At 35.4% G+C, this 19,199-nt stretch overlaps 1 protein-coding gene across 1 annotated transcript in view; it reads right to left on the bottom strand.

Moving 5' to 3' along the window:
- Positions 1–19,199, bottom strand: part of GRIK1 (glutamate ionotropic receptor kainate type subunit 1) — a 147,553-nt gene that overhangs the window by 67,907 nt on the left and 60,447 nt on the right. The window contains exons 3-4 of the mRNA XM_036745122.1: positions 15,955–16,212; positions 10,501–10,682 (exon numbers count right to left, since the gene is read on the bottom strand). Of these exons, the coding sequence (XP_036601017.1) occupies positions 10,501–10,682; positions 15,955–16,212 (440 nt within the window). The remainder of the gene's footprint in view (positions 1–10,500; positions 10,683–15,954; positions 16,213–19,199) is intronic.

The raw sequence follows: 19,199 nt of genomic DNA, 5'->3' as shown, positions 1-19,199 counted from the left end.
ACCGAAGCCAGCAAATACCCCTTAGGGAACTTCTCTGCTTCCGTTCCAGGAAGGTGAAGGGGTAACAAAAGAAAGAGCTCACTAATATTTCCAAAATTAGGCTAAGAAATAAGTAGGTCTCAAATTTGATCCAACAAAGGGACTTTCATTTTTAAACTGTGCACACTAATTTTTATTACATGAATTATGAACTTCATAATATGTAGTTCTGTGTGATTTTTCAAGCATGTGCTTTGGCAGAGAGCCTGGAAGGGTGGAGTTTTAAAACAACTCTCCCAGCTAGCAGGGACTTAACCCTCATAAATCTCTAGTGAGGAATAAGGAGGAAGACTGCCAGTAAACGATTTTCTGTGTCTGTCTTGTCATTTTATTTATGTTTGTAAGTCAAACTACCTTTTTTTTTTTTTTTGCTTTTTGGCAGGACAATTGGGGTTAAGTGACTTGCCCAAGGTCACACAGCTAGTAGAAGTGTCAAGTGTCTGAGGCCAGATTTGAACTCAGGTCCTCCTGACTCCAGGGCCAGTGCTCTACTCACTGTGCCACCTAGCTGCCCCCAAACTACCTTTTTCCTAGGGCCTTATTAGCCAAAGGAGAAAGAGTAAAAACTTTTTCTTGAGAAAAAAAGTCCTCTTCTACCTTCCAACTCTCGCCAGGTTGAAAGGCAGACAAGAGACACAGATAAGAGGGAATCTTTGTCCACTGGTCTGCAGAGATTTATGGCATCATAAACTAATTAGAGACTAAATTTGTGACTGAAATGTAATTTCTGTACTGTGAATTTTCAAAATGTGGCTTGTATGTTTTTATAAATGCTGAAATGTTTTGGTAAGTTTTGGGGTAACACTAAACTTAAGAATAAGACTGTGGATGTTACACAGAAACAACACTTAGATCTTTCATCACTCTATTCCCAGGAAGTGAGAGATTCACTATTTTAGTGCAAGGTAGAAGGTAATTTCACTGATAAGAGAAAAGGGAAGCAAAGCTAATTTGAAAATAGTATCAATGAAATTCCAAAGTGAGAAAAAAAAGAAGGTTTTGCCGCTTAAATTTATCTCTTGCTTAAGAACTGTTTATTATTAACTTTTTCCTGGTTCACAAAATGATAAAAGCTTGTGCATATAACTAGATACTTGGCAGTTTTACAAATTAAAATTAAGTACAAATCAGGTGAGAAAGAAATTTTTAAATTGGTGTTTGTTTTGAAATTAGAAATTTGGCTGTAAACCATATTAGACTCTGCAATTCAAGTATGGATCTTAATTGGAGTAGATTTGGAATGATTTGTCAAAGACAAGATGAGGCTCCTACCCATTTTGAAATAGAACTTTTATAACAGAAGCGTGAAGCAGGATTTGGGGTTAGATCCACTCAATCATGATCTCAGACAAAGTTAAAGCTAAAACTGATTTAATTAAAAGAGATAAACAGGTAAGCTACATTGTGATAAAAGGTACCATAGAAAATGAAGTAATATCAATATCAAACTTTATTCATCAAATGCTACAACATCTAAATTTTTAAAGGAAAAGTTAATGAATTAGAGGTGGAAATAGATATCAAAATGGTGGGAAACTAACTTTCCTATCTCAGAACTAGATAAATTTAACCAAAAAATAAATAAGAAGTCAGGGAGAAGGATCAAATCTTAGAAAAGCTAGATATGATAGATAGCTGCAGAAAAATGAGTGGAATAGAAAGGAATATATCTTTTTCTCAGCAGTACATGGTACCTAAAATCTTTACAATTAAATGAAGAAATATTAAAGGCATCCTTTTTCAGATCATAATGCAGTAAAAATTAATGAAGGACAATGGAAACAGATTAAAATTTAATTTGAGACTAAAAAAATTAATCTTAAAGAATTAGTGAGTTAAAGAACATGTCATAGAAACAACAAATGATTTTATTAAAGAGAATGGTAATAATGGGACAATATACCAAAACCTATGGGATGCAGCAAAAGCAGTAATCAGAGGAAAATTTATATTTCTAAATGCTTATAGCAATAAAATAAGAAAAAGGAGACCAATGGATTGGATATGCAATTAAAAAAAACTAGAAAAAAACAAATTGAAAATATTAAAAATTAAAGGTGAACTTTATAAAGTTGAATATGAGAAAACCATTGAATTAATCAATAAAACCAAGAGCTGACTTTATAAAAAAAATAGATAAAGCATTGGTTAATATGATTTTTTTTAAAAAGAGAAGAAAATCAATTCACTACTATCAAAAATAAAATGAGTGAATATACCCCTAATATGGATGAAATCAAAGCAATTAATAGGTGTTATTTTGCCCAATTATATGCCAATAAATTTAACAATTTAAGTGAAATGGCAGAAAATTTACAAAAATATAAACTGCCTAGATTAACAAAAGAAGAAATAAAATACCTAAATATACCTATTTTAGAAAAAGAAATTGAAAAGACCATAAAGGAACTTCCTGAGAAAAAAAATCAGGATCAGACAGATTAACAAGGGAATTCTACCAAACATTTAAAGATCAGCTAATTCCAATATTAAATCAATTGTTTGGGATAATAGGTAAAGAAGGAGTCTTACCAAACTCCTTTTATGAAACAAATATGGTGCTGATGCTTAAACCAGGAAGAACAAAAGTAGAGGGAAAAAACTATAGAACAATTTCACTAATGAATTTGGATGGAAAAATCTTAAATAAAATGCTAGCTAGGAGACTACAATAATATATCACAAAGATTATACATTCTGAACAACTGGGACTTATACCAGGAATGCAGGGATTATTTAAGATAAGGGAAACTATTAACAATTGATAATAACAATAACAAAAATAGCAAAATCCTATGATTATATCAGTAGAGGCAGACAAAAAGTTTTTGACAAAATACAAGAGTGATTCTTCTTAAAAACACTTGAAAGCATGGATATAAATGTTTTTTTCCCTTAAAATGATAAGAAGTAGCTGCCTAAAAACATCTGCAAGCATTATTGGTAACAGGGACAAGCTAGAAGACTTCCCAATAAGATGAGGACTGAAAAAAACGTGCCCATTATCACCAACATTATTCAATGTTGTGTTAGAAATGCCAACAATAGCAATAAGAGAAGAAATAGAAATTGAAGGAATCAGAATGGATAAGGAAGTGAAAAAACCCATCTCTTCTTAAAGATGACATGATGGTGTAGTTGGAAAATCCAAGAGATTAAACTAAAAAGCTAGGTGAAGCAATCAATAATTTTAGCAAGGTAGCAGGATAGAAAATAAATCCACAAAATCATTGATGTTTTTATATATTGCCAATGAAACCTTGCAAGAAGAGATAATAAGAGATACCCCATTTAAAATAATTGTAGACAGAATAAAATACCTGGAAGTATATCTGCCAATACAAACCCAGAAACTACATGAACATAATTATAAAACATTTTTATACAAATGAAGTCAGATAAAAATAATTGGGTAAATATTAATTGCTCATGCATGGGCAGAGTCATTATAGTAAAAATGTTCATTCTACCTAAATTTATCTACTTATTCCGTGCCACCCCATTTAAATTTCCCAAAAAATATTTTATTGAACTAGAAAAAACCATATGGCTGAAATTAGGTACAGACCAGTGTCTTACACGGTATTCCAAGACAATGTCAAAATAGGTACATGACTTAGACATAAAGGATGAAACCATAAACAAATTAGGGGTGCATAGAACAATTTACCTGTCAGATCTATGGATAAGGGAAGAATTTATGACCAAACAAGAGATAGCGCTACAATACATAAAATGGATAATTTGATTATATAAAACTAAAAAAGCTTTTGCAAAAATAAAAGCAATGCCACCAAAATTATAAGGAAAGCAGAAAACTAGGAAAAAAATTTTACAGGAAGTATCTCTCATAAATGTTTCATTTCAACTGATCCAACCATTCTGGAGAGCAATTTGGAACTATGTCCAGAGGTCTATAAAATTGTGTGTGCCCTTTGATCCAGCAATACCACTGCTAGGTCTATAGCACAAAGACATCAAAAAAGAAAAGAAAAGAAAAAGGACCTATCTGTGTAAAAAAATATTTATAGCAGCTTTTTTTGTGGTGGCTAAGAATTGGAAATCAAAGGGATGCCTATCAATTGGGGAATGGCTAAACAAGCTGTGGTATATGATTGTAATGGAATATTATTGTGATAAGCAGAATGATTTCAGAAAAACCTAGAAAGACTTACATGAACTGATGCAAAGTGAAATGACCAGAACCAGGAGAACAATTGTAATGGCAAGTAGGGTGGGACTTTTTGCTGTTTTTTTTCTTTTGGAGCGCTTCTCAGCACTAAGGCAATCAAGTGCCTTTGAGTCTTGCCTTTGTTTCAATCAAGAGTCTTTGGTGACCTGCTTAAGTCACAAGAAAGTCTAAGTTGCATGATTTTGAGTCACATGGTTGTGATGCCCTCTGACCCTGAAGGAGCATATATATACTCTGAGGTTAGCATTTTGCTTTGGGGGCTCACTTCTTGGAAGACAGTTCCTGTGATTTGGCCAGAAGAGACTGGGTAGTCATTCAGGAGTCCCCCTGGCTTTGAAAACCCAGATGTTGGTGCTTCTTTCTCTGGTGACTATGTATGTATGTATTGCTATGGACAGACAGTTAAAAGCTCTGTCTGCTGATTTGTGTTATTTGCTCTGTTTAAATAATTTCTGCTTGTAATTTCTGTTTGTGTTTTCTCTGAAGTTCAGGGTGCTGACTTTTTCCCCTGAACTAAGTGAATGGTATATGTTTGTTTAATTAAAGTGAAATTGTAAACCCCTTAAAGTTGCTTTCCTTAGAAAAGCAGATGAAAGAATGTGTGCTAGCAGCCCTCCTGTGTGCTGGTGTTATTGGCCTTTCATGGTCACAGTAGCTACAAGTAACCTTGTTGTTACAATATTATACACAGCAATAGCAATATTGTCAATAAAGGACTGTGAATGATTTAGTTATTCTCAGCAATACAAGGATCCAAGATAATCACAAAAGACTAACGATGAAGCATACTATCCACCTCCAGAAAAAGAAATGATATTGTTTGAACATGGACTGAAGCATCTAATTTTTCATGTTCTTTCATTCTTTTTCTTTTATTCAGGTTTTATTGTACAAAATGACTTTATATGGAAATGTTTTATATGATTGCATATGTATAACCTATATCTGATTGTTTACTGTCGAGGTGGGGGGGCAGGAAGGGAGGGATCGAATTTAGAACTCAAAACTTTAAAATGTTTTCAATTGTTTTAATGTGTAATTGAGGTGAAAATAAAATATAAGAAATATAACAATAATTTACAAAAATGTCTCATTTCTAAGATATATAGAGAACTGAGTCAAATTTATAAGAATACAATCATTCCCCATTTGATAAATGATCAAAGAATATGAACAGGCAGTTTTCGTTATAAATACTCTGACAAACGGGGAGGGATTTTAAGTTTATAGTATAGAAGTGATTTATGTGATGATTTATGCTTATGAAAATTATGAAGTTATCTTGAATATTGAAGTTTAGGCAACTTAGTCTCAGCAAACTCTAGTCTTAAAAATTTAATTTTTCTTTATGGATTAGTATACAATACCTTAACAGAGAGATATCTGTTAGTCTGGAAGCATGCTGTAGCTAGTGTTTTTTCTGGATTTTTGAGTGACTTATGATTCTTCTGAGTGACTTATTCACTTTTGTTGTTGTTGTTGTTAAGTCGTTTCAGTTGTTTCTGACTCTCCATGACCCTATTTGGGATTTTCTTGGCAAAGATAGTAGAGTTGGCTTGCCACTTCCTTCTCCAGCTCATTTTACACGTGAGAAAACTGAGACAAACAGGCTTAAGTGACTTGCCAAGGGTCCCATAGCCAGTGTTTGTGGCTGTATTTGAACTCAGGTCCTCCTGACTCCAGAGTCAGTACACTATGCACTGCACCACCTAGCTGCCCTTAATAAGATTAGGGCCTTGAAGTAATGCTTTTAGGATGAAGTGGGGACATGCTCCTAAGGAGGGAGTTAAGACAAAAATGCAAAATTATTCTAATAATATAAATAGGTAAAAGGGTTTTTTGGTAATTAAACAGACTAGTAAACTTGGAGAATACAACAAGATCATACTGTTTTCTCTACAGTGTATAAATATATATAATTGGCTTCCAAATGTTTTCAATGAGAGATCCAGGCTCCCAGTATGCTTTAGTAATGTCTTCTACATTGGATTAAGGATTTACATATAAAATTGTATTGATAATTGCGAAGAGGGTTAAATTATTTTCCTATTTGAAGTATCTATCTGATAATTTTAAGAGAATGAAAACCCATTTTACAAGCAAGGAATTCATAGATTCTTATTGATTCTTCCTTCAGGCTTTTAAAAATTCTTTCTTCATTTGGTAACATCTATATTAGATACAGGGTTTAGGTAAAAATAAAAACAGCAAGTGATATATAAAAAAACTGAAATTCTCTGATGTTTCAGGTGAATTATGGGTTCCTAATTTGCTGTTCTTCATATAGCTCTTTTGTTAATAGTTAGAACCAAAAGGTTTTCACCACATGGACTATTATTGGAAAAGCAAATTTAGAATGAGGTATTAAATGTATTACTGGCAGATTTTAGTAGATTTAATTAGGAACTTCTATAAGTGACTTGGAACCAGAGAAGCAGATCTTCAAGGAGGGGCGCCTTTCAAGAGCTGCCCTGAAAATATGACCTATTTCAGAATGTCCAAGAAAAGATATTTCCAGGTACCAAAAGACTACATGGGACATCTGAGATCCAAGATGAAATGTGCCAAGTAAATAGACTTTGGGAGTAGGTTACTAGGACACAAGGAGACTATGCTATTTAATTGTAATGATCATTACAATACTACTTTGGCTTTTTGTTTAGGGTTTTTTATGTTTGCTGAGTTTTCTTGGTTACTTTGGTGACATATAAATCTCTACTTTAAATTAGCCTGTCGTTTTAGATATTCTTACTTTGGCTTGTGATCAGATTAATCAGTCTTGTTCTTATATTAACAATCAGGGAAAATTCTTATCAGTTACAACAATTTAAAGCACAAGACAGAGCTACTCATTCCAGGTGATCTCTGGTGGACTCCGTCTTCTAGGTTCACTGGGCTGCAGGGAAATAGCCTACTCCAATCCATCCTCCATCAAGGCACCAAAGTGTTTTTTCTAAAGCATAGGTCTGACCCTATCACCTTCTTACTCATTAAATTCCAGTTGACTCCCTATCACCTCGGATCAAATAAAACATCCTCTGGCATTCAACGTCTTTGATAACTTAGCCTCCCTCCCTATCTTTTCAGTCTTCTTACACTTTCCTTCCTGGCCAGCATATACTCTTTTATCCAGTGACACCAGTCTCCTGCCATCTCTTGGTTCTGGGCATTTTCTCAGGTTTTCCTCCATGTCTGGGATGCTCTCCTCCCCCATCTCTGCCTACTGTTTTAACTGGCTTCCTTCAAGTCCCAACTAAAATCCCATTTTGTACAGGACACCTTTGCCAAACCCTCTTAATTCTAGGGGCTTCCCCCCGTTATTTATTTCCTATTTATCCTGTATATAGCATGTTTGTATATGTTTGTTTGTTGTCTCCCCCATCACGCTGTGAGTTCTTTGAGGGCAGAAACAGTCTTTTGCTTTTTTTGTATGCTATTACGTAGTGCCAGTGCACATAGCAAGCACTTAATAAAGGCTTATTGACCGACAGGCTAGTATTTTTAATCTATTATTGAATAGATGTATATATGCTATGATCTTCAAACACACAATGACAAAAAGTCTTGAAAGCATAGCTAACACATTGGATGGCCCAATTGTGATTGAAAAAAAGATATATAAAAGCAAATACAAAATACAAAAAATCTAATTTGATGAAATTCAGAAAGGATAAATGTGAAATCAATAAATTGTCCTCATCAGCACAGGATAGGTGAAGGACAGTTACACAGTACTAACTACTGTACTTCTATACTAACAGTACTTCAGCTACTTTTGAAAAAAATCTGAAGGATTTTAGTGGATTGTAAGTTCAATATGTGTCAACAGTATAATGTGACAGCAAAACAAAATAAATAATGGGAAATTCCACTGTAGATGGTCCAGACACTGTCCTAATCCCACTACATTTATAACAATAGACACACATATTCAGACATCAGAGTGCTAAAAAGCCCAATGCATAACTTGATATCTGGTTATCAGAACTCATTAGAATGCTCTAGTCTAGCTAGTTTCCTGGGTTCTTTTATGAAATTTATCAAATCCTAATACCACATCCTTTTTGCCCTATGGGTAGAAATAGAACTGAAACATAGGAAGACAGGTATGAATTAATGTCTTGTAAAAAAATAGGAGAACAACACACTTGGCTAAAATACAGCAGAACTCAAATTGCAATGACAAATTTTAGTCATAAAGGACAGATATACTTCCTTTTCCTATAGAGGTGGGAACCTGGGGATTGGGAATGTTGTGACACATTGTCAAACCTGGTTACTCTTTTCAGGAAGATTTGCTTAGTTCTTTTTCATCATTTTGAAGAAAGTTTCACTGGGGAAAAGGTTCTGGTCAAATTACTGTGATGTACTTTTAAAAGCACTTTGACTTACTTTTTAAAAATAAATGTGTATCTAAAGAAAAATTAACAAATTGATTCCTTATTTGTCAGCAGAATTCAGAAATTTAGAATTTCTTTATGACTCAACCCTCTTTTTACAAATACAGCCCTGCTCCAAAAAAAGACTTAAGGTTTGGGGATAAGAATTCATACTTTGGTTAAAAAAATTGTTGGGAAAACTAGAAAGCAGTATGGCAAAAACTAGGCATAGACCAATATCTTACACCATTTACCAAAATAAAATGGATACATGACCTAGATATAAAGAGAGATATTACAAGAAAATTAGAAGAACATGGAACATATTACTTATCAGACTTATGGATAATTTATGAAATTTTATAAATTCTTATAAATATAAAATTTATAAATTTATAAACTTATACTTCATGTGTTATAACATAATATATAATAAATAAAATAGATAAATAATATATTTATGTATAACATAAGTAAATTTATAAATAAACAAGAGATAGAAAGCAAAGTTAGGTATAAAATGAATAATTTCAATTACATTAAATTAAAAAGATTTTGTATAAATAAAACAAATGTATCCAAGATAAGAAGGAAAGTAGAAAGTTAGGGGGAAATTTTTATAGACAGTTTCTCAGATACAGGTGTGATATCTCAAATATATAAAGAGCTTTGTCAAATCTATAAGAATACGAGTCATTCTCCAATTGATTGTCAAAGAATATGCACAGGCAGTTTTCCAATGAAGAAATCAAAACAATTTATAGTCATATGAAAAAGTGCTCTAAAATCATTATTGATTAGAGAAATGCAAAGATATCATTTTACATCTACCAGATTAGCTAAAATGATTGAAGGGGAAAGTGATAAATGCTGGAGGGAATGTGAAAAAATTGGGACGCTAATTCACTGTTGGTGGAACTGTGAACTGATCCAACCATTTTGGAGAGCAATTTGGAATTATGCCCAAAAAGAGTTATTAAACTACCATATCCTTTGACCCACCAATACCACTACTAGGTCTACTTCCAAAGATTATTAGGGAAAAGGGGAAAGAACCTACATGCTCTAAAATGTTTATAGTGCTCTCTTTATGGTAGCAAAGAACTAGAAATTGCAGAGATGCCCATCAATTGGGGAATGGCTGAACAAGTTGTGGTGTATGACTGTGCTATAAGAAATGAATGATGAGCTCAATGATCTCAGAAAAACGTAGAAAAATTTGCATGAAATGATGAAGAATGAAATGAACGGAACCAAGAGAACACTGTATACAGTAACAGCAATATTGTTTTAAGAACGATTTTGAGTGAAAATTTTATTTTGACTATTATAAGTACATAAATTATCTATAAAGGACATATGAAGAAAGAATGCTATTTACATCTAGAGAAAGAACTGATAAATATAAGTTTGTATAGAATAATTTTATGTGTGTGTGTGTATTTGTATCTGATAGTAACTATCTCTAGGGTGGCAGAGGGGTCGGAAAGAAAAAAAAGAAATTTACATGACAATTTTGTTGTATATTTGAAAGGAATAGCAAGTTGTGCATAGTAGATTTGCATTTTTACATGCAATCATCTTTTTATGGTACTATGTTGTGGAAATGCTTGTTTTACTCCATGAATTAATAATAAAATATTTTTTTAAAGAACATAGTCCCAAATAATCCCTGCTATATGCACAATATGACATAACAACAGACATATAATTCAGTAGAAGTCTACTGAACTTTCTATAGTTATATTGCTCTTTACAATGGCTCTAACAACTGATATCTTCAGTCAAATCTACATGTATTACTTGTAGTAAATTAAAACTAGATAGCCTCTTTGAGAATGAGAAATTAATATTACCCTCAAATGCCTACTTCCTTCATACACACCTTACCTGCTTAAGTATTTCAGCTGCCATTCCATATGAACAATCAAATATCACATAGAATTCCTTTCCTTTCTTCATTTCCTTCAGTAAAGGCTTGGCATCTTTATTCCCAGAGGGTAGTTGGCGGATTTTTATTTTAATGTTGTATTTGGAGGGAGCCTTGATCAGCTCTTGCAGGCGAATTAGACCTAGATAATGACATATAATCATGCAACCAAAACTTTTCTTGAATGTTTACTACAATTTTATCACTTGTGTCCTTCTCAATACGTGTCAGGCGGCTACTATTCAGATTTTATACTTTCGATTGCTGATCTTGTCAACTCTCTTTCTCTGGTGCTTTATGCAGAAACCTATTAACATCTTAATATGCTTGCCCTGGAAGTATTATATTATTATCCTCATGTTATAGATGGGAAATTGAGATTCATGGCAGTGACTGGCTAAAGTTGTTACATAGCTATTAAGTATTGCAGTTAGCAAACCGTGAATAATGATTACATCTGGTAAAGAAAAGTAAACAAAATAGATTTGTTGTTGTTTTTTTCTAAAGATTGCTTCTTAGCTACATTTACATTTCTATCCATGGCATTTACTCCCTGAAAAATATGCTTCTGTAGGATTCTCATACTTTTTAGCTTACACACACACACACACACACACACACACACACACACACACACACACACAAGCTAATACAGAAAATTGAAGGCATTTTTTTAGAAGAACTAATTCAACCAGAACAAATTTAACATCCCCTACTTAGTTATGTTCAAATGCAAAAGCATAGATGTCAAAAAAGGAAACAAGAAAGAATAGGAAATGCATATAGTAAGTCAAAGGAAAGGAAGATGGGACAACCTATACTCATTTCTTAGTCCATTTTTAAATTTTATCTAACTGATAATTATAGAATTGATAGCTGGGAGATTTAGTGACTTGAGCAAGATGACACATGTAATAAATAGCAAAGGTGGAGTTTAAACTAAGGTTATCTGATTTGAAATCTAGTGCTCCTTCCACCAAAAGATGCTGCCCACTACTACCCTTTCTGATGACAAACCATCTTCTACAAGACAGGTGAGAAAATGAAATGAATACTTATTTTGGTTAGGTGCCAACCACTCATGTGGCCCTGAAGACAGAACTCAGGCAGGTCACAATTTCAGAAGTTTTTTAGGAAAAAAAAATTATCTCTAGATTGTACCAATCTTCAAGCTGGATATTTTGTGTTTCTTAGAGCAATTGAAGTTCAAACATTGCATATAAGAAACACATTCTGAGTTTCATTTGAGAAATAGTAAACTTTCAAAGCTCAGTCTTTGTTCTTACCACAATAAAATCTTGGAGCTCTTGGTATCCAGGATATATTTTGTGCATAATCTTAACTTCCATTTGTATAACATTTTATAATTTCAAAATACTCTCTTCATCCTCCCCACCTACTCTTGACCCTCTGTCTCTGCTTCACTGCCCTCTCCTCTCTATTCTCTTCATTCCTTGTAGAGTCAGAACTTCTGTAATCCCCATTCCTGGACTCTCCTCTCTAAGCAGTTTCTGTCGCTGCCCCATAGAGCTTACCACACACATTCCCCTTTTTCATTGTGTGCCACTCCAAGAAAATGGTAATTTCTGGAGTTGACCTAGAGAACACCGCCTAATGGCAGGATGCCCTCCCCATATTCCTGAATGTGTAAACCATCACTGACTTATACCTTCCCCTTCATCACCTTCCTTCAATATGTGCCTAAATATCTCCTTCCTGGGTGTATCTCCTTTCACTTTCCCAGGCTCCAGTTGCCTTCAGGAGCTCCCCCACTTTCCAAGGTGTGACAAATGGTCTGTTATAGCACTTAATCCCACCAAATACAAGATCTCCCCTCTTCCTTCACAGAACATCTCTCTTCACCTAAAGAAGCACTCAAAGAGTTACACTCTCCCATCAGCAAAACGAGGCCTCTGTCTTCTGCTCCTTTTAAATCCCTTATCCTGCCTTCTCATCCACTCCTCTTCAGGCCTTTCTGTTCCCGAGAGACCACAGGAATCACCTCATTTCTAGCACTTGACTTGATTTAGGCACATCGTACATTCCCTTCTGCCTACCTCATCCCCTTCCCTTTTCCATGTGCCTTCCCATTTTATAAGTCAAGGAAGTCAGAAGGTAGAGATGAGGAGGAGAGCATTCCAGGCATGTGGGATAGTGAGAAGGCAAGGAATGGCAAGAAGACCTTGTTGCTAGATTCTAGAGTATGTGGAGGGGAGTCACCAGCAGGCTAGTGCAATTGTCCAAGTGCAACGGCCTTATTAAGGAGTAGTGGAAAGTGCAAATGGAAAAAAAGGGGGAGGGTGTATAAAAGATACTGCAAATGTAGAAACTATAGGACTTAGCAAACAGGATAAGTGGGATGAAAGAGTAAGGAATTGACAATGCATAAAAGATGTTGCAATATAGGACTTAGCAAACAGGATAATAAAAATAAAAGATGAAATGTATAAAAGATATTGCAATATAGGACTTAGCAAACAGGATAATAAAAAATAAAAGATGACAATGTATGAAAGATGTTGCAATAAAGGACTTAGCAAACAGGATAAGTGGGGTGAATGAATAAGGAATTGACAATGAAATCAAGATCGTGAGCTTGGGTGATTGAGAGGATGGTAGCACTTTCTAAGTAACAGGGAAGTTCAGAAGAGGAAGGAATTTGGGGAGAAGATAATGACTTCTGTTTTAGTTATGTTGAATCTGAGATGTCTGGGGGATATCCAGTCTGAGATGTCGAATAGGCAGTTGGAGATGTGAGACTGGAGCTCAACAGAGAGGTTATGTAAAGAGTTGTGAGAATCACCCGCAGAGAGGTAATAATTGAATCAATGGAAGGCAATGAGATCACCAAGCCATATATCATAGAGGAAGAGAAGAGTCCGAGACAAAGTCTTGGGTAACTCCTATCATTACGGGGTATGACCCGGATGAAGATACAGTAAAAGAAAATGAGGAGAGGTTGTGGTAGGAGGAGAACCAAAGGAGAAGTGTCACAAAAACTTAGAGTCAAGAGAGTATTGAGGAGAAAAGAATGATCAACAGTTGAAGAGGTCAAAAAGGATGAAGATTAAGAAACCCTTAAGAGACCCTTCATAACTTTGGAGAGAATGGTTTCAATTGGATGGTGAGGCCAGAAGCCAGGCTATAGAGAATGAAGAAGATAGTGAGAAGGGAGGAGGTGGAAATATCATTTTAGAAGACTTCCTCAAGGAATTAAGCCACGAAAGGGAGGAGGACTATAGGAAGATATCTAGCTAGGATAGTTAGATCACACATGGATTTTAAAAGTATTTTCAAGGAAGCTCTTGGCAAATGGCCTCAATTTTTTGTGTGAAGTATGAGTCAATTTCTCAACTAAGGACCTATGGAGAGAGGGTCCTAGGGAAGACTTGGGAAGCAACAAAAATGTCTGAAAAAGGTGCCATGGTGAGGGGAATAGTGAATAAATTAGGGAGACATAAAAGCATTGTCTTGCTGCAACAAGAGCCCAGTTTATATTAGTTAACATATATTTGTTGCAGACCTTGTCAGTAGTTTCATGATTTTTCTCCAGCTCTACTCAGCAGGAGTAGAATATGGGCCAATGCAGGGGATGCTGGGAGTAACCCAAGGTTGGGGCTTGGCAAGGCTTGACGTGTAACAGAATGAGAGGGCAAAGAACTCAGATGCAGAGTATAGTGTAGAGTTCAGCTAGCTCACCAAGGAGTTGAGATAAGGATAGAAAGAGAGTGTAGTAAATGTGGAGGTGACACCCTGGAAAGGAACTGAGGGGTAGAGGAATTTAAGGACATTGTGAGGATGAAGAGCTGGGTTGTAAGGTAGCATGAAAGATAGAATGATGAAAGATTATTTTCTGATAATGGAATTTCTCAGTTCATTAACAAATATTTAAGTGGAACATTAGTGTATTATAATGAGATCAAGGATGTCACCCTTGTGTCTGGCTGAGGTTGAATGGGGGTGGGGTAAGTGGTAGGAAATAAGTTAGTTGAGGAACTGGGAAGGTAGAGGTTTTGAGGGAATATTGATATGTATGTTGAAGTTTTCTAGCATGAAGGCAGGAGTTTGAATGAAGAGAGATCTTGAGGCTCTTAAGGAAGGAAGGAGAGTGTCCTAAAGTTCAGTAGGTAAGAGCTACTATACTCTTGATTGGGTGATAAATATAGATTAATGAACCTCAAGGGGGGAGGGGCTACTGAGAAATGATGTTAAAGGGAGGGGCTGGAGCAAGGAGCAAGGACCATTCTGACTCACCCATGAAAACTAGTGAGTCAGGGGAAATGAGTGAAACTACAACCTGAGCAGAAAAAGAAGGTCATAGAAGCTGGGTCATCAGCCAGGTTTGTCAGCTATGAAGCAGGCATTCCAAATAGTAAAATAGAAGGATTGCATAGAGCTGGACTGGGACATTTCTGGTGAAGAGTTGAGATGGTTGCGATTCAAAGAGCAGGTTAAAGGGATAAAGAGGATGAAGGGCGAAGGTCATTGAAGTTGGCAATGAGATTGGTATATATAAAGACAACCAGGTGTTCAGAATCACTGGGATAGGCAGAATATGATAGGATGGGAGTATGCTAACCGTTGAGGAATGAGTCCTAGCAAAATATTAATGACTACAGAGAAATTCGTTGAGGAAGGGAGGTGATGAGAGTAGACTGTTCAAGGCCCTTCTTTGATGTCCAACTTTATGATGCATGATAATGTTGTGTCATTTTAGTTCCAGGAGAAACAGAAAGTACAAAATGAGGAAGTCCAGACAAGAGACAGAAGCTGACAATTTGGGGTGGGTCTGATCTAGAAATGGCCTCTGGAGCATTGTAGAAGGCCCTGGGGCAAAAAAGAGCCAGAGGCAGATGACCTAATGGGGTGAGGATCTCTGGGAAGTCTCAGAGGCAGAGAATTTGGCTGAAAGCGTTAAATGGTCTAAACAAATTCACACTACTGGGTCTAGGCTTATTATCATAATTTAACTATCTCCAAGTCTATAATTTTAAAATAATTTTAGTAGTTGTTCTCTCTTGGAGATTTCTCATCTAAATTTTACCTGATCATTTAGGTAATTTTACCTTCTGTGCCATAATCCTATTTAGGGAACAGACTCTTTAGTCACTAGTATGATAGTGAGAGACAAACTTAACCCATCACTATAAGACCTTGAATTGAAAGTAGATTAACTGGTGTCACCCAAAGGGTATTTGTTAACATCTCCCTGAATTTCCATGAAAAATCAAACATTCCGAGGAAGAATGGCTAAAAAGGATGAATAAATAATAAGAATAGGAAATATAGGAAATAATTTAGAAAATTTATTTACCATCAGGTATATGATTATTTTACTTAACCTTCAGGATTTTAATACCAGGACTTTGATAAATCACCAAATTGTCAGATAACATCTGGGGTAAATGCCATACCTGTGTTGTCTTCATATACCACAGTCACTATTTTCCAATTATAGTAGAGGATCAAGTCCAGGACGGCCCTACTGAAGGCTGCATAATCCGGATAGAGGTTGATATAAAACATATCATTTTTATCCATGGTAGGATGTTTCCAGTGAGTCTGTATGTGAGGAACTTCAAGGGCATTGCAAATAGACTGTACAGCACTAACTGAAGAGATGTGAGATGGGCCAAACAGTGCAGCCACCCCAAGTGCAAGCTGGTCACATGCTGATGGAGGAAGTAGAAGAGAAGAGCAATACAGGGAAAGATGGGAAGGGGAAAGGAGGGAAGAGAAAAGGAATGAGGGATAAAAACAGAAAATTGTGACTTGTTTTCTGTCAAATTTCCTTTTGTATATAACTGCTTGAAATTTTTTTCCCACCATGTTCTATGAAGAAAAAAGTATGGCTTGGCTAGCTTAGGATACGGAATACTAGAGTATTTTTAAAATAATTTTAAATATATAATTGATTATTACGAAATCAGAGGATTTCAAATAAATGTTAGTTGACATACTTCATTAACTTAAGATGGAGATCCACTACTTAGTATACTTTTGTCATTCTGACAAACCATTTGTCAAATGGATGTCATATGAATTAGCTCTTGTCATAGGTAAAGGAATAATAAAAGTCCTCATTTAAACACAACATACAGAAGAAAGGTGCTCTAGATAAGGTGGCAAACCACTTTTTCCCCCAAAAGATTTAATATTGGCTGATTTTCAATTAGAAAACATATAAAGCATTCATAAAAGGCAACCAAGTCTTTTATAATAATTACTAAGCATAAATTCATATTTTAGTACCATTGACTTAGTTAATAAAACTATAGTTTTGTGAAATTCTAACATTTATTACCTATTAAAATACATTCAATTTAATGAAATTTAAAATCGGAAAGTCCTTAGAACAACTTGTGAAATCATAATTTAAAATAAAAATTAAATGACAATTTAGAAATTTCATAAAACGTCCAGGAGTAAAACTGTTGTTGCTTAGTCGTTTCAGTCATGCCTGACTCTTCATGACACCATTTAGTGTTTTCTTGGCAAAGATAGTGGAATAGTTTGCCATTTCTTTCTCCAAGTAAAACTAGGTGACTATAAAATGTGAGCTTGGAGGCTGATTTGGAAAAGACAATCAACATGATATTTAAAAAAGGGAATGTTTTCCTTTTAAATTTCATTTATTATAAAATCTGCTGGCATAATGCTAGCAAAAGAGAAGAGTTTTTGTTGGTGTTTCTCATATCAAATAGTAAGACAGATCAACTTATAATTCTCTGTATTAAAATTTAACTCTATATTTGAATCTTTACCAGTGTTAGAGAAGTCATTTTCAGTGTTCTCATAAGCTCAATATTTGAATGTGATCTCTGATTATCTGGAACAATCTATTGTTACCTGAATTGTTTTGTATGGCCATATAAGATGGAGTAAGTTTTGTTCTAATATTTATGTCTGTGATGCTAAAATTATTGGAAAAATCAATAATTTTGAATTTTCTTTTGCCACCGAACTACAATGTTGAGATTTTGTTTCTTCTTTAAATATGGTACACTCATCTATGCATTATCCCTAACTACATCTTGGAAGAAAAAAAAGGGAGATCCTATCACTCCAAAGTGGTGTGACAGAGCTTCTTTTAAAAAGCCTCAAATACATTGTTGATACCACAGCTATGTTTCTTTTAAATGACTGTTGTATTTTATTTGAAATGACCCTAGAACTTGGGCAGCTAAATACAATGTACTACTTTATTTTATATTCTCGGAAGTGGAATAAATGTAAGGGTATCTGAAAATCAAGAACAAGTCAGTGTGAGGAGCGGAAATATGTAGTGGAAAGAGCATTGGCTTTTTTTTTTTTTTTTTGCTTTTTGGCAGGGCAATTGGGGTTAAGTGACTTGCCCAAGGTCACACAGCTAGTACATGTGTCAAGTGTCTGAGGCCAGATTTGAACTCAGGTCCTCCTAACTCCAGGGCCGGTGCTCTACTCACTGCACCACCTAGCTGCCCCAAGAGCATTGGCTTTTGAGATGGAAAACTGGGATTCCTCTGACCCTGTTGTCTGACACGGAACAAGTCATTTAATTTCTCAAAACACTGGCTGCCTCACCTGAAAATCCAGAACAATAACATTCCATCTGCTTCAAAGCATCAGAAGATCATGTATTTAGAGCTAGAAGGGAGCATAAAAGGCTTTCATGCCCAATTCCCCTTATTTTATAGCAGAAGCTGGGACTCGGAAAAATTAAACGATTTCCTAAAAGTCACAAAGTTAGTAAGTATATGAAACAATATTCCCAATCGAGTACCCCTGATTACAAATCCAGGGATGGAGAAAGTGTTTTATAAAACTTAAAATGCTGTCTAGATATGTGTTATTTTTATTAGGAGCTACTGAATGAAAATTTCAAAGCAAATATACTTTCCTCATTCTGATTTTGTTCATGTGTTTTTAATGTGTGTCTAAAAACTATAAAGCTTTCTTTTTATAGGGAAAGTGATTTCTCAAGTTTTGAAAGGACAGGCCTGCACTGGAAAGGGTTCTTCCTTGCTGCTCCAAGAGCCAGAAAATGGTGAAATTTTATCTTTGATTTAAGAAAGTGATGAAGAGAAAAGATTATGTTGAGGTGGTAGAGCCAAGATAACAAAGTAAAGACAGGGACTTGTCTGAGCTCTCACAAATGCCCCTCCAAACAATGTTAAAATAGCACCTCAAATGAATTCTGGAGTAGTAGAACGAACAAAAGGACGAAGTGGAACAACTTTCCAGCCCAAGAAAACTTAGGAGGTCAGCAGGAAAGGTCTGTCTTATGAGGTGAAAGTGGAGCACACTGCAGATCAGGCCTTGCCCAACAAGCCAGCAGCGGGCCTTAGGAGTGACTGAATTGGCAGCTGCAGTTTCTAGAGTTCTCCAACCACAGACAGTAAGGGAGTCAGACAACTGGTAAGAAAGAGATTACAGGGGACCCTTTGCTGGCACTGGGTTCAGGACTCTGTTGCATTTCCCATGTGTTGCTCCTGGTTACATACCCAGGACAAGGCGGAACACTAGCTCATTAGATATTGTGACTACAGGGGAGCGAGGACCCTGGTCACAGTTCCAAAGCAAAGAAGGATGCTTGTGGTTGCTCACAGACCAAATTGTAGGCCAAGAGAGCAGTGACCACACCTCTCCTCAGATCATACCACTTTGAAAAATTGAAAAC

This window comes from Trichosurus vulpecula, chromosome 2 (assembly GCF_011100635.1).
Source record: "Trichosurus vulpecula isolate mTriVul1 chromosome 2, mTriVul1.pri, whole genome shotgun sequence".
Lineage (NCBI taxonomy): Eukaryota > Metazoa > Chordata > Mammalia > Diprotodontia > Phalangeridae > Trichosurus > Trichosurus vulpecula.
This window is presented reverse-complemented; position numbering and strand designations above follow the sequence as displayed.